Genomic DNA, 25,304 nt, shown 5'->3' with positions numbered 1-25,304 from the left:
AAACCAACAGATTTCAAGTTCTTTGTCAAAAATCCCTCAGAAATAATATTTGATTTTACATATGTCTTGCATCTAAAAATATACCCAAGACACAGTTAAAAGTGTTCAAACATACTGTATAATTCCGCATGTCAAGATGTGCTTTAAAATGCATTTGAAATATATATATGATATTCGGGGAAATATATGTGAAACATTACGCAACCAATTGACAATTGTTTTAGGTATGCCTGTTTGCACTAAGACGGAACCCGGTCGCGAAAATGGCCATGAGAGGGGCATGAGTCGCTATTCGGCTTGTCCCGGAATAACACGAGTTGGTCACGAATGATTTTACATGTTTATTTGTGTTTGGGACACTAATGTTTGTGTACTGACACAATGAAAATGCATAACTAGAAAACTGAAAAGATGTGTATTTGTCCAACGGGAAACACTGAATGAGATTTGAACCTGCCTGATGGCATTGTTGTGTTTGATTTTCTCATGCCTTAATACCCAGAACAACTTTATTTGACTTTTAAGGCCATTTTGACAAATATCTCGAAAAAATTGAATTTGTTTTGCAAATGTTTCAGTATAGTTAAGACTCCATCAAGCATGTTAAGTGCTGGAAGTGTATGCAAGCTTGAGGAAAATAGAAGTTTCAAAGGGCATTTGACTTTATGAAGTCTTGTAGCTGGCTAGTTGAATCATGCCAATCAGGGTAGGAATTCCATGTATTTAGTTCTGATGGCTTAGTTAAAATAAGTTCCAAGTTGCCTGAAGAGCTTAAGAAATATTATTTTAACTACAGTACCATGTGACAGTGTGTATTGTATCATTGAAATGATTGATGGGACAGACATGGAAAATGGACATGTGAACATGCTTAATGCATAGCAAGATTCACATAGTCATTTTGGGAATTCAGACATGAAAACAATTATTGTCAGTCTCAATACAAAGGAATGGGGTAACTTTCAGTTAAATTGTAACTGCTTTGTCTAGCCTTGTTGCAGCGGCATTCACCTTAAGTACCTGAATATCTTTATCAGTTGACTGTGCCCTGTAGCAAGCTCCAATAAGAAATACATCTTTGTTTAACCTCCTCAGTGGAAAGAACTGTTTTCTAGGCTATTTCTTTACTCTTCTTGCAGTTACAAGAAGGCATGGTGGGAAATCAAGAGGAGATAACCCCGGGAGGAATGTTTCACTGAGTGGTTACCTACCTGTCTTCCAGAGATTCTGGTAATCAGCCCAAAGTAAGCATCTATTGTTTCAAATCTCCATTGCAAGTTTCCTATTCAGTATCTTCCCCCAGCACATTAGACGAGCCCACCTCGCCGGCTCGCCCCAATTGGTCTTTTGGCATCATTTTCCATAGATTTTCCTATGTTGAGCGTACTAAATAAATTCTGGAAGATCACCATGTAATTACTTGCCCCAAAACAATTGAATATTTTCCCTATTTCCACATTTCTGTTCATACGTAGGGTTAATATTTTGTCTATAGTACGTATGTTGGAAAGAGCATTGTAAAGACATACTTACTAATTATAGCAGGGTTTAACACAGTGCAGCCATGCGAGTCAAGTACGCACAAAGGTATGGAATGGATGCAGAGAAGAAATATCAATGCATATCATTGACTATACTATTGGTATGGTTGTACTCAAAACATTTGCAATGGTTCGCCTCAGTTTTCATGTTCAAGGATAGAAATAAAAACTGGACCAGTCATGTGTGTTTCTAAACGGGCTGACAGTTGTCATGGTACAATTGCTGTGGGTCAACCCTGTAATGTTGCTGTGTCACCACTGTGATGTTGCTTTGTCACCACTGTGATGTTGCTGTGTCACCACTGTGATGTTGCTGTGTCACCACTGCGATGTTGCTGTGTCACCACTGTGATGTTGCTTTGTCACCACTGTGATGTTGCTGTGGGTCACCACTGTGATGTTGCTGTGTCACCACTGTGATGTTGCTGTGGGTCACCACTGTGATGTTGCTGTGGGTCACCACTGAGATGTTGCTGTGGGTCACCACTGTGATGTTGCTGTGGGTCACCACTGTGATGTTGCTGTGTCACCACTGTGATGTTGCTGTGGGTCACCACTGTGATGTTGCTGTGGGTCACCACTGAGATGTTGCTGTGGGTCACTACTGTGATGTTGCTGTGTCACCACTGTGATGTTGCTGTGGGTCACCACTGTGATGTTGCTGTGTCACCACTGTGATGTTGCTGTGGGTCACCACTGTGATGTTGCTGTGGGTCACCACTGAGATGTTGCTGTGGGTCACTACTGTGATGTTGCTGTGTCACCACTGTGATGTTGCTGTATCACCACTGTGATGTTGCTGTGGGTCACCACTGTGATGTTGCTGTGTCACCACTGCGATGTTGCTGTGGGTCACCACTGTGATGTTGCTGAGGGTCACCACTGTGATGTTGCTGTGTCACCACTGTGATTTTGCTGTGGGTCACCACTGTGATGTTGCTGTGGGTCACTACTGTGATGTTGCTCTGGGTCACCACTGCGATGTTGCTGTGGGTCACCACTGTGATGTTGCTGTGTCACCACTGCGATGTTGCTGTGGGTCACCACTGTGATGTTGCTGTGGGTCACTACTGTGATGTTGCTGTGGGTCACCACTGTGATGTTGCTGTGTCACCACTGTGATGTTGCTGTGGGTCACCACTGTGATGTTGCTGTGTCACCACTGTGATTTTGCTGTGGGTCACCACTGTGATGCTGCTGTGGGTCACCACTGTGATGTTGCTGTGTCAACACTGCGATGTTGCTGTGGGTCAACCCTGTAATGTTGCTGTGGGTCAACCCTGTAATGTTGCTGTGTCACCACTGTGATGTTGCTGTGTCACCACTGCGATGTTGCTGTGTCACCACTGTGATGTTGCTTTGTCACCACTGTGATGTTGCTGTGTCACCACTGTGATGTTGCTGTGTCACCACTGTGATGTTGCTCTGGGTCACCACTGTGATTTTGCTGTGGGTCACCACTGTGATGCTGCTGTGGGTCACCACTGCGATGTTGCTGTGGGTCACCACTGTGATGTTGCTGTGGGTCACCACTGTGAGGTTGCTCTGGGTCACCACTGTGATGCTGCTGTGGGTCACCACTGCGATGTTGCTGTGGGTCACCACTGTGATGCTGCTGTGGGTCACCACTGCGATGTTGCTGGGTCACCACTGTGATGTTGCCGTGGGTCACTACTGTGATGTTGCTGTGGGTCACCACTGTGATGTTGCTGTGGGTCACCACTCTGATGTTGCTGTGTCACCACCGTGATTTTGCTGTGGGTCACCACTGCGATGTTGCTGGGTCACCACTGTGATGTTGCCGTGGGTCACTACTGTGATGCTGCTGTGGGTCACCACTGCGATGTTGCTGTGGGTCACCACTGTGATGCTGCTGTGGGTCACCACTGCGATGTTGCTGGGTCACCACTGTGATGTTGCCGTGGGTCACTACTGTGATGTTGCTGTGGGTCACCACTGTGATGTTGCTGTGGGTCACCACTGTGATGCTGCTGTGGGTCACCACTGCGATGTTGCTGTGGGTCACCACTGTGATTTTGCTGTGGGTCACCACTGTGATGTTGCTGTGGGTCACCACTGTGATGGTGCTGTGGGTCACCACTGCGATGTTGCTGTGGGTCACCACTGTGATGTTGCTGTGTCACCACTGTGAGGTTGCTCTGGGTCACCACTGTGATGCTGCTGTGGGTCACCACTGCGATGTTGCTGTGGGTCACCACTGTGATGCTGCTGTGGGTCACCACTGCGATGTTGCTGGGTCACCACTGTGATGTTGCCGTGGGTCACCACTGTGATGTTGCTGTGGGTCACCACTTTGATGTTGCTGTGTCAACACTGTGATGTTGCTGTGGGTCACCACCGTGAGGTTGCTGTGGGTCACCACTGTGATGTTGCTGTGGGCAACCACTGGGATGTTGCTGTGTCACCACCGTGATGTTGCTGTGTCACCACCGTGAGGTTGCTTTGTCACCACTGTGATGTTGCTGTGGGTCACCACTGTGTTGTTGCTGTGGGTCACCACTGTGATGTGCTGTGGGTAACCACTGGGATGTTGCTGTGTCACCACCGTGATGTTGCTGTGGGTCACCACCGTGATGTTGCTGTGGGTCACCACCGTGATGTTGCTGTGGGTCACCACCGTGATGTTGCTGTGGGTCACCACTGTGATGTTGCTGTGTCACCACTGTGATGTTGCTGTGGGTCACCACTGTGATGTTGCCGTGGGGCGCGCTTGTGATGTTGCTGTGGGTCACCACTGTGATGTTGCTGTGCCCCCACTGTAATGTTGCTCTGGGTCACCACTGTGATGTTGCTGTTGCAGATGCCGTCCCGGAGACGCACCCGGTCCGCCCGGCAGAAGAGCGGGGCCAAGCGGTTCTCCATCGAGGGAGATTCTGCCTACTCCCCTGGGCTGTCCACTTCAGGTAAGCACAATATATATATATATGAGCGCTGCATGTGAACTATGACTTGCTGGAGCACTATCTGGAATGACAGTTTGTCTTTCAAAGATGCCTTTGATCATTGCCCGACAGGAGGACACATTAGTCCTTAGGCACCAACACATCACAATATCTATGCAAACTATCCTCTATTTTCATTTTCTTCTCATCCAATGTCTATGATAATAGTGAGCAGAATATTACAAAAATGGGGAATATATCTATCAGAGACTGCTTTCTTGGTTTGTGAAACTGTCCCCTCGTACATGTTGTCAAGGAGCATGAGATCATCGTGTTAGTTAGCCCTGACTGCAAACCAGGGTAGACTGTGTTCCCAGGAGGCCATGCTGTGAAAGCCGACCAATATGGAGTGAGCTGGGTATTGTACCATATATATGACTGTAGATAAGCCAGATTTGGAGAACCAGAAAAAAGACTCAAAAGAAAAGGGGCTGCCTATGTAAAGGTTACACATTCATCATATCGCTTCAGGTGAACGAACAATGCGATAACAAACTATGTAAATGAAAATATGTAATTAGCGACTTCACATCGCTAGACATGATGATTTACAATTCATTTGTATTTCCTGTCCTGCTAGGCATTGTTTTATATGCAGGGATTAGGATTACCGCGTGTATTGTCTTGTATTGAGCCGGAAATAGCAATCATTCTCCCAATCTACCCGTGATTAAGATAAAACATACCCAATAATATAACAGAAAATAATTTCAATGCAATGATTTGAAAAAATGGAATCCGAATAATATATTCTGATATTGTTGTATTTAAGTTTTCGTGTTACTCTATATATTTAAAACAATAATGACAAGGCATGTGTGGTAGCAGTCACTGTATTATGTTGGATATTATTTATGGAATATTGCTGAGTTTGGCGTTAAACACAACCAACAAAATGCTTAAAGTTTAGTGTTGTGTTAGTGCTTCTGAAACAAGCAGCTGTGACTGCATACTTAGAAACTAAACATTATGTGATATCAAATTTCCGTCTGGAATTCTATGACATCATGATACAATGGATGACATGCTTCTTTGTAAAAACTGATTTTCCCTGGTGAACAGAATAAGGAAAAAACACAGACTAAATCGAAGTTGTCCTTTTATATATTGATGAAGCTAATATTTAGTTATTGTGGCATCCATTTCACAAAGCCAAAGAATTTCTAGGATCAAATCCCTTGTAACATTCTCTGACCAATCAGATTGCAGCATACACATTCATTTATTTTAGAGTAAGCTCCCTTGTGGGGGACCTGACTCAGTACTTGGCTCATAGTGACTGCAAGGTGTCTTGCCCCTGCAGCATGGGACGTTGCTCCAGCCAAGGGGTTACTACACTTCCAATGTAGTCCCATTTGAAATTCTTGATATAACCAAAATAAGTTCACATGCATGGAATGTAGAAGGGACTGTTCTCACAATTTCACTTTTATTGCACATTTGTGAAAATTTGCATCCGTGAACCACGTAAAGAAGGCCTTGTAGCATGTGTGATATGTGTTACTTATATCATTGATACATAGATTCCTTTCTTTAAATATATTTAATTACTGATTCACAATCTCTGTAATGAAGCAAGTAGAACTTTCTAGAAAATTAAATGACTTGGTTTATAGCATGTCATCATATCTCATCAGTGTGGATTGTTCTCAATATCATTTGTTCACAACAAACAAACAAGCTGTTGACTACTAAGGAGCACGATAGGGAGTAGCCTCCTGCACTATTTTTTGTTTGTTTCTTTGTTTATTTGTTGTTTAACGCCGCACTCAGCAATATTCCAGCTTTATGACTGTGGTCTTTACATAATCTTGTGGCAGTGTTCCCGTTTACCGGTAATTTCCATTTTTTTACTAGTAAATTTAGGCTTGGACTGGTAATTCAGGTGACTGCCAGTCCGTCTGGACCGGCAAATAAAGATCCTTATAAATCTTTGTCGTGGAACAAAACATCAGTGATATTCATAGAAATATATTTTTTTAAAGAAGTCAGCGTGTCTGTTACCATCAGGTCTTTCCCTTGTCTTTTTTTAGTGCAAGGAAATAACATTTCACTTTGCTTCGAGGTTAAATATCAATTTGTAGTGACTTTGTCTCGGAATATTAAAAAAAAAAAGAGAGAGAGAGAAAATTGTGACTGAAGTTTGTGTGAATGACATGTAGATCTAACTAAGTTATTTCAGAGATGACTCATTGCACTGAACATGATGTTGAAAGAATTAAAACCAGCTAATTTTCATCATTTTTGATTTGTTGAAAGTTGGGACTGACAAAAATTAGGGGGGACTGGTAATTTTTAGAGTTGCCAGTCCACTAGGACTGGCAGTTTCAAAAGCCAGCGGGGACACTGGTGTGGACCAGACAATCCAATGATCATCATGAACATCGATCCACGCAATTGGGATATGATGACATCAAAAATTAAGTCAGCAAGCCTGGCAACCTGATCCTGTTCATCGCCTCTAACGACAACCAAAGTAGCCTCATACGGCCAGCATGGGTTGCTGAAGACCTATTGTACCCCAGATTTCACGGGTCCGCTGCTCTATGTCATCCTCCTCCTTCACATTACCTCTCTATGATGATCATCAATATGGTGATACAGGTGTCCCAGTTGGTCCGGCAGAGTTGCTTCCCTTTGGCATGCCAGAAACCCATCATTAATTATTAATCCCAGATTTGCACAGATTATGTTTCTAGGTCCGTCAGCACCAGTTACGTGCTTGTGGATTTCACCATAGTGGCATTCATCTCTGACCTGCTTGTTCTAATCTTGTTAATGTCATTATAATGTCTGATGCAATAATACATTTCTTGTTTGGTTGTTCCAGTGTTACATCAGAATTGTGTCAGGAATAATTTGTGATCAGGCACCTGCCCAATCAAACAACACGTCCACACTCACCCAGACAAGTTCTTCCGCGGCTGGCTCAGTCTGTCCGCCTAATTCATGACTCGGCCCCTACAGGCTAAGCCCCATCCATATACTAGTTAAACTGGTCCATTTGAACATTGTGTGTGAGACTATAGACAGCTTTCTATAATGTCAAGTGGTTTGAGAGTTAGACTTCCAAAATCAAAAGGTAGGAATTTGGTTGAATTCTTTTCTTGGGATCAGTCTTCTGTTTTTGTTTTACTAACTTCCTTTAATGCACCAGTTCCTCACTTGTTGGTTCACTTCTTTAACACATTTACTAATATTTCACCTCTCAATTTGATCTATTGAATGGACTGGTGTTGTCATCTAAAACTGTTCACCATCTTTTGTGGACTAAAAACTTTGGACAGAGCAATTCTGTATTCAGGGAGAAAGATAACCGATGTGTATAACTTGGTCACATTAAAATAAGACCTTTTATTGAGATACAATACCTCTCTGTGTGACACTCTGAGGACATATCCGTGGGACGTTGTATCAGGTGGACTTTCAGCCAATCAGCATCCAGGCTTCTAAATTCTCAGTACGAGTGAGTGAAGCATTCAGACAAGCATCTCTGAAGCATTTCTTGAAAACGAATATAATCAGAGTGTTACAAATGCGAAAAATATTAATAAAACTCTTCTATTGTTGTGGATACAGCTTGCCAAGGCATCAGCACAAAAGGAGGTACTTTCAAGGGTATATTTGTTCTGTAGCAAGTTTCATTTGCTGACTTTGAAATCTCCAAATTGAGGTAAAGAAATAAGGCCAAATTATCAAGAAAGCTGACATTTCATTGGCTGAAGAAGTCATGATCCTTCATTGAGACTGGATTCTCCAGACACGACAATGGTGGTGTCATCTCTCTATGCAGACAAGTATTGTATTGCAGTGTTAAAATTAGGGTGGAGGGAGGTTCTTGGAGTGTGATGTCTTAGAATATAAATTTAGAAAACCCATGAATTTTTAGCTGTTTATACCAGTGTTACAACAAGGACTCCTTGACTTTATGTCCAACAATGTAAGAAGATGTGTGTATGTCCTCTGCAGGTGTATAGAAGTCCGATATCAGTGTTTGTGTTGTTTAATACCCACTGCTTAAAAGAAGTGTTTGGTTGTTAGGTTATTCTCTGATGCATGGAGTGCAACTAAAGATCAGTTTGGACTTTTCAAGTGTGCCACGGGGCACTCGCATAGTTGTCAGGTGGGCCCCTTGGCACTCCATGACCTAGATAATGATCAGTTATATTTGGGAAGTTTGGCATGTTCATAGGTCCATTTCTAACGTCTTGTTCTCATTTATTTGTGCGGTATATTCATCACTGGCTTTATACAACACACATCTTCACAGTGTATATATGTAAAAAGAAATGTCTGATTTCTGTGTGTGATGTGGAGGCACCAGGAACTGACATTAGTATTTAGTTCATGCCATTGCCACTCCGAATACAAAGAATTTCAACTCTGTATCAGGTATCAAGATACAGATCATGTTGTGACAAAGTGTACTGTTACCATGGTTAATCAATTAGATAAGATCAAGAATCAGGAAGTTTGACCATGCTCTTAAATTCTCTCAAAGGCATATTGGCTGTGTAAACTATTCCTCCTCTGACATCGACAGACGGAGGAATCTGAGCTTTAATGTATGTTTCTCCTTATGATGATGTTATATTTTGTTCAAATCAGTTGGTTTGTTTTATTCCTCAGTATATACACTGAAAACATTTGAATAGCAGTGATGTCATCAACTTCTTTTAATTGTGTCTTTGTTGTCATTTTGAATTGTGGACTGCATATCCAGGTGAGCTACAGTGCCCGCATGTTTTAGGGACATTTGATCACAGATTTGACATTTTGAAGATGTGATCGTAGTGAAGGTGTAATGATACGGTGTGTGAGATACGATATATATCTCGATACTGTGGATACGATACAATTCGTAACCTGATACAATACTTATATTCCACAAGTTGATATTCTTTCTTTTTGCAGGTGAATCACGAACCTGAATCAATTGTTATTAAATGTCATAGTTGTGATATTGTAGGGCAGAAACATATTGGTAGAGGGCACTGTGAATGTCGTGCTATTCATGTCCATCCATGAAATACTAGAGAATCTGCGTAAGTTGGTTGTTGAACTGTTTCTGTTATTGTTCACGTGAACATTGCCTCCGTGGTCTCGTGAACAGAGGTTCTTCCCGGATACTGCCTCCGTTGTCTAGTGAACAGAGGGTCTTCCCGGAGACTGTCTCCATGGTCAAGTGAACAGAGAGTCTTCCTGGGGACTACCTCCATGGTCTAGTGAACAGAGAGTCTTCCTGGAGACTGCCTCTGTGGTCTAGTGAACAGAGAGTCTTCCTGGAGACTGCCTCCGTGGTCTAGTGAACAGAGAGTCTTCCCGGAGACTGTCTCCATGGTCTAGTGAACAGAGAGTCTTCCTGGAGACTGCCTCCGTGGTCTAGTGAACAGGGTCTTCCCGGAGACTGTCTCAGTGGTCTAGTGAACAGAGAGTCTTCCTTGGGACTGCCTCCGTGGTCTAGTGAACAGAGAGTCTTCCTGGAGACTGCCTCCGTGGTCTAGTGAACAGAGGATCTTCCCGGAGACTGTCTCCATGGTCTAGTGAACAGAGGGTCTTCCCAGGTATACTACCTCCATGGTCTAGTGAACAGAGAGTCTTCCCGGATACTGCCTCCGTGGTCTAGTGAACAGAGAGTCTTCCCGGAGACTGCCTCCGTGGTCTAGTGAATAGAGCATCTTCCCGGAGACTGTCTCCGTGGTCTAGTGAACAGAGAGTCTTCCTGGGGACTGTCTCCGTGGTCTAGTGAACAGAGCATCTTCCTGGAGACTGCCTCCGTGGTCTAGTGAACAGAGAGTCTTCCCGGAGACTACCTCCGTGGTCTAGTGAACAGAGAGTCTTCCCGGAGACTACCTCCGTGGTCTAGTGAACAGAGAGTCTTCCTGGAGACTACCTCCGTGGTCTAGTGAACAGAGTCTTCCCAGAGACTACCTCCGTGGTCTAGTGAACAGAGAGTCTTCCTGGAGACTACCTCCGTGGTCTAGTGAACAGAGAGTCTTCCTGGAGACTGCCTCCGTGGTCTAGTGAACAGAGAGTCTTCCCGGAGACTACCTTCGTGGTCTAGTGAACAGAGAGTCTTCCCGGAGACTGCCTCCGTGGTCTAGTGAACAGAGAGTCTTCCTGGAGACTACCTTCGTGGTCTAGTGAACAGAGAGTCTTCCCGGAGACTGCCTCCGTGGTCTAGTGAACAGAGAGTCTTCCCGGAGACTGCCTCCGTGGTCTAGTGAACAGAGAGTCTTCCTGGAGACTACCTCCGTGGTCTAGTGAACAGAGAGTCTTCCTGGAGTCTGCCCCCCTGGTCTAGTGGTAGAGCGTCCGCCCGGACAGCGGAAGGTCCGGGGTTTGATCCCTGTCCGCATCATACCAAAGAAGGCGACTATGCTTGTCGTAAAAGGCAACTTAGAGGATTGAGTGGTCAGGCTTGCTGACTTGGTTGATGCATGTCATCAAACCCAATTGCGTGGATCGATGCTCATGATGTCAGTCACTGGATTGTCTGGTCCAGACTTGATTATGTACAGACCGCTGTCACATAGCTGGAATATTGCTGAGTGTGGCGGTAAACAAATAAACAATAAACAAAAAATTATACCAAAAGACGTTGAAAGATGGTACTTTTTGTTACTTTGTCTAGTGCTCGGCATTAAGGGGCTAAAACAAGGACTGGTCCAGTGAATAGAGCCTCTGTAGCACCTGTACAGCGACGCAGTGGAGCTGGTGGTGGAGGTCATGGGGAGGCTGGCCTTTCTAACCATGTATTTACTGTTCCAGAGATGAAGGGTCGGCCGACATCGTACGGGCTGCGGCGTCAGTACAGCGACACGGTGGAGCTGCTGATGGAGTGTCAGGAGGAAGAGCTGCTCCCTGCCCAGATCGAGGCCTTCAAGCGCGAGGTCGAGGAGTACAAGGAGGCAAGGAGGAAGGTCAAGGCTGCGAAGGATGAGCAGATGCGACTGGAGCAGCAACAGATAAGGCAACAGAAGCTGCAGCAACAGCAGCAGAAGCAGATTGCAACAGCACCACAGCAGAATGCTGTGTCTCCTAGTACTACAAGTGAGTGGATGTTACACCTGTTGTGTGGGGTCTACTTAGGCCGTCAAAAGTTCATTGTGCAGATTTTTTTAAATGTTTTGATAACAGTGTTATGTATGCAAGATTGTTTTGTTAAGGGAAGAGTTATCTGTCTTTGCCTCAAAGATGCCACCATGGTTTCTGACAACAAAATGTTGAAAACGCCAATCATATACCACTCACAATAAGTTAAGGATTGCCTGATTTTGTCATATTACTGTAGTTCATTATGTCATGGTATAAGTGTCGAGGGCGTTTAGTGTAAGTGACTAGAGCGTTCAGTATAAGTGACTAGAGCGTTTAGTATATGTGACTAGAGCATTCAGTATAAGTGACTAGAATTTTCAGTATTAGTGACTAGAGCGTTTAGTATAAGTGACTAGAACATTCAGTATAAGTGACTAGAGCGTTCAGTATAAGTGACTAGAATGTTCAGTATTAGTGACTAGAGCGTTTAGTATAAGTGACTAGAACATTCAGTATAAGTGACTAGAGCGTTCAGTATAAGTGACTAGAATGTTCAGTATAAGTGACTAGAGCGTTTAGTATAAGTGACTAGAGTGTTCAGTATAAGTGACTTGAGTGTTCAGTGTAAGTGACTTGAGTGTTCAGTATAAGTGACTAGAGTGTTCAGTGTAAGTGACTTGAGTGTTCAGTATAAGTGACTTGAGTGTTCAGTGTAAGTGACTAGAGCGTTCAGTATAAGTGACTAGAGCTTCAGTATAAGTGACTAGCGCGTTCAGTATAAATGACTAGAGCGTTCCGTATAAGTGACTTGAGCGTTCAGTATAAGTGACTAGAGCTTCAGTATATAAGTGACTAACGCGTTCAGTATAAGTGACTGTTCAGTATAAGTGACTTGGGCGTTCAGTATAAGTGACTTGGGCGTTCAGTATAAGTGACTAGAGCGTTCCATATAAGTGACTAGAGCGTTCCATATAAGTGACTAGAGCGTTCAGTATAAGTGACTTGAGTGTTCAGTATTAGTGACTAGAGCGTTCAGTATAAGTGACTAGAGCGTTCAGTTTAAGTGACTTGAGTGTTCAGTGTAAGTGACTTGAGTGTTCAGTATAAGTGACTAGAGCGTTCAGTATAAGTGACTAGAGCGTTCAGTATAAATGACTAAAGCATTCAGTATAAGTGACTAGAGCGTTCCATATAAGTGACTAGAGCGTTCAGTATAAGTGACTAGAGCGTTCAGTGTAAGTGACTTGAGTGTTCAGTGTAAAGTGACTTTTCAGTATAAGTGACTAGAGCGTTCAGTATAAGTGACTAGAGTGTTCAGTGTAAGTGACTTGAGTGTTCAGTATAAGTGACTAGAGCGTTCAGTATAAGTGACTAGAGTGTTCAGTATAAGTGACTAGAGCGTTCAGTATAAGTGACTAGAGTGTTCAGTGTAAGTGACTTGAGTGTTCAGTATAAGTGACTTGAGTGTTCAGTGTAAGTGACTAGAGCGTTCAGTGTAAGTGACTTGAGTGTTCAGTGTAAGTGACTTGAGTGTTCAGTGTAAGTGACTAGAGCGTTCAGTGTAAGTGACTTGAGTGTTCAGTATAAAGTGACAAGAGCATTGTGATCATGTAACAGCCTCACAAGCCGATGTAGTTATAGTTGGAGAGAGTCCCCCCAAGCAGATGGCCGCTGCCCAGCCCGCCGTCTCCACCGCAGCCCGCCTCCTCAACCCCACCCCGCAGCAGGTGTACAAGTTTGTCAACGTCCCGGGGCAGACCACCACCGCCACTGGCAACCAGTGGGTTATCCGCCCCTTGATGCAGGTCATGGTAGGTACAGCATGTGACCAAGTGATAGTCTGAATAACTCCGTTGTCGGGGTCTGTGACCTATGAGATGTGAATTTAAAGAATAATTCAAGTGTATGGAAAACTATGTTATTGAAAACTTAAGGCATATGTCATGGCTAAAGGTGTCAAGAGTTGTTGGAGAGTTTGTGAAGAGTTTGTGAAGATATAAGTCGATAGGAAGTTTATTTCACTCATGTGCTACAGGGTACTCGCAAACATGTTCAGGTGCGCCCTTTGGAATGTCATTTTGCCAAAACCTAGATCATAAACGGTTGCAGTCTAGAAAATTTACACCTCCTTTTTCTTTTGGATTGAGGGTGGGGTAGCTTAGTGGTTAACAAGTTCGCTCATCACGCTGAAGACCCGGGTTTGATACCCTACATTGGTACAATGTGTGAAGCCCATTTCTGGTGTCCCCTGCCATGATATTGCTGGAATACTGCTTAAAGCGGCGTAAAACCATAATCAATCACTCTTGGATTGAAAAGGATAGATGCAATGTGTCGAGCCCATTTTTGGTGTCCCCCGCCGTGATATTGCGGGCATATTGCTAAAAGCGGTGTAAAACCATACTCCCTCATCCTTTTAAATTTCTTAATCATTTAGTGCATTAGCTGAGTTTGCATGTTCAGTTTACATGTTTCTACAGATTCTTTTTCCTTAAGAACATTCATCACTGACTTCGACTCATACATCATCACAATGTATTTTTTTAAAACGATATGGTTTGTGAGTGGGCCTTCCCGGCACCAGGGACTTATTTAACAGTGTGATCGCCACTCTAATACACTCTTTCCGACCCGAGTGAGTTTGTTATTGTCGTGTGTCTTGTTCCAGCCGCAGCAGAACGTGGGCAACAACCAGCTGCAGCCCCGCAACCAGTCAGTTAACATTCAGAAGAGTCCATTCATGCCAAAGAGAGCAGGTACTCACCTTTCACCTGGGGAACACCACGCTCCTAGTCAGATGTTGTAGGAGTTCTCAGGGAACCAAACTGAAAATAAAAAAACCAAAATCAATCAATGTCATGCACCAAGTTTTCAAGACCAAAAGACACATGGGAATCCAATTGCGTGGATGGATGCTCATGATATCCATCACTGGATTATCTGGTCCAGACTCGATTATTTACAGACTGCCGTCATAAAGCTGGAATATTGCTGAGTGCGGCGTTAAAACAACAAACCAACCATGTCAATCATGGGTTTGTATTAAGAATACCTGAAGTCTTCATGTGGTACTCACATTCAGTCAGTAGGCAGCCTTCCTCAAGCGTGTCTCACCTACAGGAACATGTAGCAGTCCTATCCATATTTTTCAATACAATAGAAGCTGGTAAAGTGGTGACTTTCAGTCTACCAATGTAGTAAAGGAAGAATTACAAATAATTCCTGGGAACAAACGAAGAAACTGTTTGGTGTGAATGCAAGTTTATTTTCCTGGTCACTATTTCTGGTATCTCTGTCAGACACTTTCTGACACTATGTATGTGCTTGAGCTGTTACTGCCACTAGGGGATTCATCTCTGGCTCATCCTTGTCCGTATGTCAGATTCCTTCCAGAATTACCCCCAGGGTCAGTTCCAGCCCCAGGGGATCCAGGTGACAAACGTGACGGGGGTCCCTGGGAAGCGGCCCCTGCAGTACCCCCAGTACGTCAACCCCCCCAAGAAGAAGCCCCGCCGTCTGGAGGCTGACGACATCGGTAAGACTTCACATTCATCACCAGGTGGTTTGTGGGGAGCACCCTTTGGACTTAAAATCATCTTATGGACAAAGCTCAGAGGATAAGACAGCCTCCGTGGTCTAGTGGTAGAGCGGAAGGTCCGGGGATTGATCCACGGCCGCGTCATACCAAAAGATGTTAAAAGATGGTACTTGTTGTTACCCTGTCTGGCGCTCGGCATTAATGGGCTAAAACAAGGACTGGTCGGCTCGGAGTCAGTATACTGTGTCTGAGTGGGGTATTCATGTTAAACTGCGGCATGGTATCTCAGTGTGCTAGCTCTATAAATCGGCATCAGTCCGGACTAGTACAAGCAGCCACACAAACACACGTCCATGCTCATCGCTATATAAGTGCAATAATCTTGGACGCAACGTTAAACCCCACCTCAGAGGATAAATTCAGAGAGTCATCCTTTGATCTGTCGTTTTGAATTGGAAATGATGGTCTTCATTGATGATAGTTTAGTACATTTAACAGAATCCTTTTGATTTGATAATTCTTGTCTATTTAAGGCTTTGCATGCAGACATGTTGTTTCATATGTGGAATTGTTTCAATCCTAAATGTTAAGACTGAGCTGGGCTAATGCCATGATGAGTCCACAGTGGTTGAAGCGGTGGCTCCTCACCTCATGGACCCGGCTTGGATAACGTGGTTCGTGTTGCACAATGTCACTGACTTGGTTGGTGGAGTTTGTTGTCACTAAAGTCCTGGTTGGTGTTGGCTGCAGGAACACTGGTGCCGCTGGATGAGTACTACTACGGCAAGAAGGAGGGTGACCCCACGTACCAGGAGGAGAAGGGCGAACACAGGTTTAAGGTGAACACACACACGCGCTGGCATGTGTCAGCCTTCCTTTGTACTATCACTGGAAGATACCATAGCTTACGGTCCCAGTATAGTGACCAGTCAATTGCATGGCAGTGCTTCCGTTTCAAACACACTTTAAATTACCTTAATAAATAAGTAAATAAAATACACAAGAAGAATCTCAGTACGCAGGTATATTTACATACCACAATGACTCACATGGACATTTGACAGGTCATGCCAAACACGGGTATTAAAACAATGTCCGCTATTCACAGAGAGCACTTCACGTCCATATATACAAATCGCATCATAAATACAACACATAGACATTCCACAATTCATGCCGATCACATACTGCTAATTTCTCTCTGATGATATGTCTTGAATATTGCTGTCTGCGGCATTAGAAAATATTCTGTCACTCATTGACTTTTAACCATATAACTATGATTCATGAGCACTTCCTTGATGTTTGACCAATTCAGTACACATGGTGAGGATCAAGTGTATACTGCCACTCACTCACTCACTCACTCTTTTAGTGCTGGTACTGCTCCAAGATGCTGTACAACAACGTGAAGACGATGATGCACATGCAGGGTCACATTGACAGCGAGAAGCAGCAGAACCTAGACCTCAGTGATCTCACCCAGTGCAAACACTGCTACAAGCAGTTCGACACACCATTCGAGATGCAGACGCACATTGAGAAGGTAACTCACTACACTGTTTGACACACATGCAGCATTATTTGCAGCATTCTCGAACCAACTAAGCTGCCTACAGCGATATGGCTGATACACGGTGATGAACTCACTCTCCCTGTTCCCAGGTGCATATGAACAACACAAACGTCCTGCTGTGCCGCATCTGTGAGAAGGACCATGAGAGCCGCCAGAGCCTGACAAGTCACATGAGACAGAACCACAACGCCTGCGAGATGCCATATATCTGTCAGCTGTGCCACTTCCGCTCCTCAATGTACAGCGATGTCGTCGACCACTTCAAGAAGGTCCGTTATTATCTTGCTTCACTTGGTGTCCAGGTGTACGTCAACCCACTAGCCCTAAAACAGGAAGAAACGAAACCTGAAAAGCACTATTATTTCACTCACTGAGTACAATTATGTGTTGACTCATAATTAATTTGCATATGGTATGTCAATCTGAAAGACACATGAGATATTTTGCACATGGCAAGAACTTTACATGAAATGAATACAGCCTGGACTAGTGTTGTAGCTCTGTTGGCAGATGACTTGTCACTATGTACACGTTCCACAGGGCCTCAACAAGTAGTTGACCAAGAGTTGCTTCCCTTAGACCAGTTTCCCCGACCCAGTCTTAGGTTAAGTTTATGATTGGCATTCGGAATTTGTAGAATATAAAAACGTGACACATTCTAAGGATCACAACTTCTTGATTGAAGTTATTATTCATGAAGAAAATGATATATGGTCAAAGCCTGTTTCTTTTCCACAACTTATTCCACTGACTAACTAACTCTGCTCGCATGGCAGCATATTGAGATAATCTTTTGGAAAACAAATAAATAAAATAAATAAAAATAACATTTTGTTTTTCCCCCCATCTAAAACAAGACTTTTTCACAAAAGACAAACCACAACCAAAACCTATTAGACTTGTATTGATGTAACAATGGTAACAATGGTAACAATGGTGTGTTGCAGAAGCACGAGAACTCGGAGTGCCTGTTGTGCCTGTACTGCCTGAAGGTGTTCCACGTGAAGTTCGTCTCCCAGGGCTGGGGGCAGACTCAGAACTACTACCACCATCTACTCCGACACCAGTCCAAGACTAATGCCAAAAAGTGTCAACTGTGCAAGCTCACATTCTTCAACGCACAGGAAGTCAAGGCTCATCGGAAGAGAGACCATATGCCGAATCAGAAGGGAGTCATAGGTAATTCTACCCTCTATTTGCAAAATAATCAATTCTGATTTGTCAATCAGAGGTTTCAAATCTAAATAATATACCTCTTAGTGATAAAGATGTCTGGAATATCGCTGTGATATAACTGTGATATTGCCGACGTATAGCTGTGATATAGCTGTGATATGACTGGAAGATAGCTATGCTATAGAGCATTGTTGTGTTGTAGCTGTGATATAACTGGACTATTGCTCTGATGTAGCTGTGATATGACTGAAATATAGATGAATATGGAATATTGCTGTGATATTGCAGGAATATAGCTATGATATAGCTGTAGTAGTGCTGTGATATAGCTAGAATATTGACATGATATATTGATATGCTGTGAAACCAACGTTCCCTCACTATGTCTACAGTGTGTAATGCATCTCTCCTCTCTGTGACAGGTATGAATGCCAAGTACACCACGCCCGACCAGGTGATGATCCGTGTGCCGGAGTCCGGTCTGCAGCCCAAGCAACTGGGGGTGAAGTCCCTAAATGCCCCTGCCGTGTCCAAGGTGTCGGAGCATCGTGGGCTGCGCTACCCGCGGGCTGTTCAGGAACTCCACTGCTTCGAGTGCAAGATGATCATGGCCACCACCGACCATTACAAGTAAGTTCAGATGTTGGGCTTTGTCGTTCAGGGTCCGATGTTGGGCTTTGTCGTTCAGGGTCCGATGTTGGGCTGTGCTGTGTCGTTCAGGGTCCGATGTTGGGCTGTGTCGTTCAGGGTCCGATGTTGGGCTGTGCTGTGTCGTTCAGGGTCCGATGTTGGGCTGTGTCGTTCAGGGTCCGATGTTGGGCTTTGTCGTTCAGGGTCCGATGTTGGGCTGTGTCGTTAAGGGTCAGATGTTGGGCTGTGTCGTTCAGGGTCCGATGTTGGGCTGTGTCGTTCAGGGTCCGATGTTGGGCTTTGTCGTTCAGGGTCAGATGTTGGGCTGTGTCGTTCAGGGTCAGATGTTGGGCTGTGTCGTTCAGGGTCAGATGTTGGGCTGTGTCGTTCAGGGTCCGATGTTGGGCTTTGTCGTTCAGGGTCCGATGTTGGGCTGTGTCGTTCAGGGTCCGATGTTGGGCTGTGTCGTTCAGGGTCAGATGTTGGGCTGTGTCGTTCAGGGTCAGATGTTGGGCTGTGTCGTTCAGAGTCAGATGTTGGGCTGTGTCGTTAAGGGTCAGATGTTGGGCTGTGTCGTTAAGGGTCAGATGTTGGGCTGTTTCGTTAAGGGTCAGATTTTCAGGCTGTGTAGTTCAGGGTCAGATGTTGGGCTGTGTCGTTAAGGGTCAGATGTTGGGCTGTCGTTCAGGGTCAGATGTTGGGCTGTGTCGTTAAGGGTCAGATGTTGGGCTGTGTCGTTCAGGGTGAAATGAAAATGCATTCGATGTTGGACGGTGTCTCGTTCAGGGTCAGATGTTGGGCTGTGTCCTATCGTGTCTCGTTCAGGGTCAGATGAAAGTTGCCTTTTGTGTCGGTGATGAATGGATGGAGCAAATGCAGAAAAGTACACTTTTAACCAACACAGATTCAAAATTTTACAGATACAAATGATACAAATTATGAAACATGATCAACAATGGAACAAGTTGCCTTTTGAATGGTACTTTCTTACATAACTATTTTTTACACAACCATTTTAGATATTTTTACAGTCCCACACATTGGTTGTGATTGTCATTAGTGGTGTTTTGTTATCCATGTTTTGTCTATGCTAACATGTTGTGCATGTCTTGCAGGAAGTACATCCAGTGTTCCATGTGCCGGTTCGCCACCAGCTGTAGTTTTGCCTATGCTAACCATATGATGGGCTTCCACTCCGGCCAGATCACCAGCCTCAGCCTCAACATACCCTGGGAGCGCTCGCTGCCAGCACCCATGTATTGTCTGTGTGGCTTCGGCAGTCGATACGGGAATACGATAGGTCAGTGTACAATTGGTGACACTTAACTAGCTGCTGGTGAACCCTTACATGATCCGATCTAACACTTAACTAGCTGATGGTGTACCCTCCTGTCATCCGATCTAACACTTAACTAGCTAATGGTTAACCTTCTCTTAATCTGATCTCCAGTTCATCTTGGCAAACGGTGTACAATGTACTCTCCCTCAGCCACTTATAGTCCACTGAACTAGTTAATGGTGAACCTTCTAGTGATCTGGTGTACCTCTGAACTAGCTAATGGTGAACCTTCTAGTGATCTGGTGTACCTCTGAACTAGCTAATGGTGAACCTTCTAGTGATCTGGTGTACCTCTGAACTAGCTAATGGTGAACCTTCTAGTGATCTGGTGTACCTCTGAACTAGCTAATGGTGAACCTTCTAGTGATCTGGTGTACCTCTGAACTAGCTAATGGTGAGCCTTCTAGTGATCTGGTGTACCTCTGAACTAGCTAATGGTGAACCTTCTAGTGATCTGGTGTACCTCTGAACTAGCTAATGGTGAACCTTCTAGTGATCTGGTGTACCTCTGAACTAGCTAATGGTGAACCTTCTAGTGATCTGGTGTACTTCTGAACTAGCTAATGGTGAACCTTCTAGTGATCTGGTCTACTGCTCAACTAGCTAGTGATGAACCTTCTAGTGATCTGGTGTACCGCTCAACTAGCTGATGTGAACCCTCTAGTGATCTGTTCTACCGCTCAACTAGCGTATGGTCGACTTGTACTCTCAATCAGCCACTTATAGCAAAGCTATAACATTAGTTCTGAGAATGCTTAGATTAATTCATTCAATACTGGATAGATCCAACCTCATGGTGGTCATGTTAATATGCCTTTCATGTGTTCATCACTGTGATGTCCTGCTCTGTCTGTATGTTTCAGCCAATCATCTCGTGTTCTGCACCAAGCGATCCTGCTACAAGGAGAAGCCTATACTACCACCCAAAGAGGACAGAGGTAAAACCACCTCTCCTCTCCTCTCCTCTCCTCACCTCTCCTCACCTCTCCTCTCCTCTCCTCTCCTCACCTCTCCTCACCTCTCCTCTCCTCTCCTCTCCTCTCCTCAGGGCACGCCAAGGACCCGGGTTCGATTCCCGACATGGGTACAATGTGTCGAGCCCATTTCTGGTGTCCCCTGCCGTGATATTGCTGGAATATTGCTAAAAGCTCACTCACTCACTCTCCTCAGGGGCTACTGGCAAACAAAACATAAAAAGAAGCATTACAAATTAACATGACATGAGAAGCAGATAGATGAAACTTTACCTGGATATGTAGCATAATGAGACCCATGGAGTTATTTTGAAGGAATGGGTGAAAGAAAAGAATTCTTTGTTGTCTGACTTTGTGGTTGTTAAACATGACGTTGTTCACAGACTTGTTTTCTTGACAAACCTGCAGATCTTTAATCTAATATATCACCAATGAAAAGTTTTGAAAAAAGAAATCCCTTTGTGAAGTTAATAAAATAACATTTCTTATCGAGCACTGAAGGAATATGAAGGATTTTATGAAGATAAAGTAAAATCTCAATAGTGTGGAGACTCTGGTTTCCAATATTTGACTAAACCCAACCATTCATCCATCCATCCCTACCTCCTTCCATTCATCCATCCATCCCTACCTCCCCCATCCATCCATTCATCCATCCATCCCTACCTCCCCCATCCATCCATTCATCCATCCATCCATTCATCCATCCATCCCTACCTCCCCCATCCATCCATTCATCCATCCATCCCTACCGCCCCCATCCATCCATTCATCCATCCATCCCTACCTCCCCCATCCATCCATCCCTACCTCCCCCATTCATCCATCCATCCCTACCTCCCCCATCCATTCATCCATCCATCCATCCCTACCTCCCCCATCCATTCATTCATCCATCCATCCCTACCTCCCCCATCCATCCATTCATCCATCCATCCCTACCTCCCCCATCCATTCATCCATACATCCCTACCTCCCCCATCCATCCATTCATCCATCCATCCCTACCTCCCCATCCATTCATTCATCCATCCCTACCTCCCCCATCCATTCATCCATACATCCCTACCTCCCCATCCATCCATCCATCCATCCCTACCTCCCCCATCCATCCATTCATCCATCCATCCCTACCTCCCCCATCCATCCATTCATCCATCCATCCCTACCTCCCCCATCCATCCATTCATCCCTACTTCCCCATTCATCCATACATCCCAACCTCCCCCATCCATCCATTCATCCCTACTTCCCCATTCATCCATCCATCCCTACCTCCCCCATCCATCCATTCATCCATCCATCCCTACCTCCCCCATCCATCCATCCATCCCTACTTCCCCATTCATCCATACATCCCAACCTCCCCCATCCATCCATTCATCCATCCATCCCTACCTCCCCCATCCATTCATTCATCCATCCATCCATCCCTACCTTCCCCATCCATCCATCCATCCCTACTTCCCCATTCATCCATCCATCCCTACCTCTCCCATCCATCCATTCATCCATCCATCCCTACCTCCCCATCCATCCATCCATCCCTACTTCCCCATCCATCCATCCATCCCTACCTCTCCCATCCATCCATTCATCCATCCATCCCTACCTCCCCCATCCATCCATTCATCCATCCATCCCTACCTCCCCCATCCATTCATCCATACATCCCAACCTCCCCCATCCATCCATTCATCCATACATCCCTACCTCCTCCATCCATTCATTCATCCATCCATCCCTACCTCCCCCATCCATCCATCCATCCATCCATCCATCCCTACCTTCCCCATCCATCCATCCATCCCTACTTCCCCATTCATCCATCCATCCCTACCTCTCCCATCCATCCATTCATCCATCCATCCCTACCTCCCCATCCATCCATCCATCCCTACTTCCCCATTCATCCATCCATCCCTACCTCTCCCATCCATCCATTCATCCATCCATCCCTACCTCCCCCATCCATCCATTCATCCATCCATCCCTACCTCCCCCATCCATTCATCCATACATCCCAACCTCCCCCATCCATCCATTCATCCATACATCCCTACCTCCCCCATCGATTCATTCATCCATCCATCCCTACCTCCCCCATCCATCCATCCATCCATCCCTACCTTCCCCATCCATCCATCCATCCCTACTTCCCCATTCATCCATCCATCCCTACCTCTCCCATCCATCCATTCATCCATCCATCCCTACCTCCCCATCCATCCATCCATCCCTACATCCCCCATCCATCATCCATTCATCCATCCATCCCTACCTCCCCCATCCATCCATCCATCCATTCACCCATCCCCACCTTCATCCATCCATTCATCCATCCTTCACTCCATCCATCCTAACCTAACTCCATCCCTACCTCCCCCATCCATCCATTCACCCATCCCTACCTCCATCCATCCCTCACTCAATGCATTCATTCATCCATCCCTTACTCCATCTATCCTTCCTTCCATGTATCCATGTTTCCTTCACTCCATCCAACCCTCACACTATCCATCCCTCACACCATCCATCCCTCACTCCATCCAACCCTCACTCCATCCATCCCTCACTCCATCCAACCCTCACTCCATCCAACCCTCACTCCATCCAACCCTCACTCCATCCAACCCTCACTCCATCCATCCCTCACTCCATCCAACCCTCACGCCATCCATCCCTCACACCATCCATCCCTCACTCCATCCATCCAACCCTCACTCCATCCAACCCTCACTCCATCCATCCCTCACTCCATCCAACCCTCACTCCATCCAACCCTCACTCCATCCATCCCTCACACCATCCATCCCTCACTCCATCCATCCAACCCTCACTCCATCCAACCCTCACTCCATCCATCCCTCACTCCATCCATCCCTCACTCCATCCATCCAACCCTCACTCCATCCATCCCTCACTCCATCCATCCATCCCTCACTCCATCCATCCCTCACTCCATCCATCTATCCCTCACACCATCCATCCCTCACTCCATCCATCCAACCCTCACTCCATCCATCCCTCACTCCATCCATCCCTCACTCCATCCAACCCTCACTCCATCCAACCCTCACTCCATCCATCCCTCACTCCAACCACCCCTCTTCTATCCATCCATCCCTAACTCCATCCATCCCTCACTCCCTCCCTCACTCCATCCATTCATCCATCACTCCATCCATCATCCATCCATCCATCACTCACTCCATCCATCACTCACTCCATCCATTCATCCATCACTCCATCCATCCATCTATCATCCATCCATCCAACCCTCACTCCATCCATCCCTCACTCCATCCATCCCTCACTCGATCCATCACTCTATCTATCCTTCATCACTCTATCGCTCCCTCCGTGTCCAGTCAGTGTTAAAAGAATTATCAGAAACAAGACATATTTAACTAGTCTACGGCACCAAGACTGATTTGTCTAAGACTGTCTACTGTTTTGTTTAGTTGATGAGGAACAAGACCCGAGAAGAAGACCGGGAGCGTCTCTCCTCGATGTCCTCGGCCTAGTCAAGAAGCCAAACATTGTGTCAAGTGAGTATCATGTACTTGTCTGTATCTGTAGAATAGTGGCCTTGTTCTCAAAGGAGGTTATTCTCATCAGGCAAGGGGAGATCACCCATATCTGCCCAATCTAACATGGAATTATTTTGAAGAGTTGTCTTTTGTTTTCTGCTTGCATTTTTGAAAACTTGTAAAACTGAACAATTTGATGTTTGGAATGTAATGCAGTGATAGAAATTGGCACTCGCCTTACAGTCCTTGCCAAAAAAACCAACAGTTAAGGTATTATAAGTACCAGTAGAAATTTGGCATTATTTATGTTATCATTATAAGGACTTGTGGACAAAAACAGTTAGTTTCTATCGCTGTAATGCATATGTTTTTTCTTGTAAGGGAAATTTGAGGACTGCTCAGACCTTCAATTAACCTTGTACATTGTCCTTGGGTTGTTGTAATATTATCTTGTACAATAAACAGCAGCAGTGTAAGTTGAATTGTAAAGGTATTGCTTTTTCATGTCAAGTTATAGTTGTTTTTTTTGTGAATTTTATTTAAAATCCTGAAACAGGATGACGATACTAACTCCATCAGGATCTCACACCCCATACAAGATCTGTGAATCTGAACAACTCACTAGACTCAGTGATTTAGATCCGGGGTAGAATAGGTCTTCAGCAACCCATGCTTGTTGCAGGGGACTATGCTTGTCGTAAGAGGCGACTAACGAGAACAGGTGGTCAGACTTACTTACATAGGTGATGCATGTCATTGTATCCCAATTGTGTAGATGGATGCTAATGATATCAATGACTTGATTGTCTGGTCCAGACTCGATTATTTACAGACCGCCATCATACAGCTGGAATACTGCTGAGTGTGCCGTTAAACAACAAACAACAACAAAGCAAGCCTGAATTAATATATATAAGCATTGTTTTGTTACTGTCACAAGAACATATTTCAAAATGTTCGTTTGGGTCTCAAGCCATTAGACTGAGTTTTGCAAAC

General features: G+C 44.9%; 1 protein-coding gene across 3 annotated transcripts in view; it reads left to right on the top strand.

Annotated features, from left to right (window-relative positions):
* Positions 1-25,304, top strand: part of LOC139461050 (uncharacterized) — a 39,825-nt gene that overhangs the window by 2,224 nt on the left and 12,297 nt on the right. For 2 of the 3 annotated variants that reach the window (XM_071242564.1, XM_071242562.1), the window contains exons 2-15: positions 1,140-1,244; positions 4,363-4,465; positions 11,276-11,557; positions 13,160-13,353; positions 14,211-14,298; positions 14,925-15,077; positions 15,831-15,919; positions 16,456-16,626; positions 16,746-16,925; positions 17,604-17,835; positions 18,255-18,462; positions 19,578-19,762; positions 20,665-20,739; positions 24,240-24,326. In XM_071242564.1, coding sequence (XP_071098665.1) covers positions 4,363-4,465; positions 11,276-11,557; positions 13,160-13,353; positions 14,211-14,298; positions 14,925-15,077; positions 15,831-15,919; positions 16,456-16,626; positions 16,746-16,925; positions 17,604-17,835; positions 18,255-18,462; positions 19,578-19,762; positions 20,665-20,739; positions 24,240-24,326 — 2,047 coding nt within the window. In that variant the 5' untranslated portion in view covers positions 1,140-1,244. The remainder of the gene's footprint in view (positions 1-1,139; positions 1,245-4,362; positions 4,466-11,275; positions 11,558-13,159; positions 13,354-14,210; positions 14,299-14,924; positions 15,078-15,830; positions 15,920-16,455; positions 16,627-16,745; positions 16,926-17,603; positions 17,836-18,254; positions 18,463-19,577; positions 19,763-20,664; positions 20,740-24,239; positions 24,327-25,304) is intronic. The other variant, XM_071242563.1, reaches the window with a different exon arrangement.

The sequence above is a fragment of the Haliotis cracherodii genome, unplaced genomic scaffold, assembly GCF_022045235.1.
Source record: "Haliotis cracherodii isolate W230 unplaced genomic scaffold, xgHalCrac1.p SCAF_14, whole genome shotgun sequence".
Lineage (NCBI taxonomy): Eukaryota > Metazoa > Mollusca > Gastropoda > Lepetellida > Haliotidae > Haliotis > Haliotis cracherodii.
This window is presented reverse-complemented; position numbering and strand designations above follow the sequence as displayed.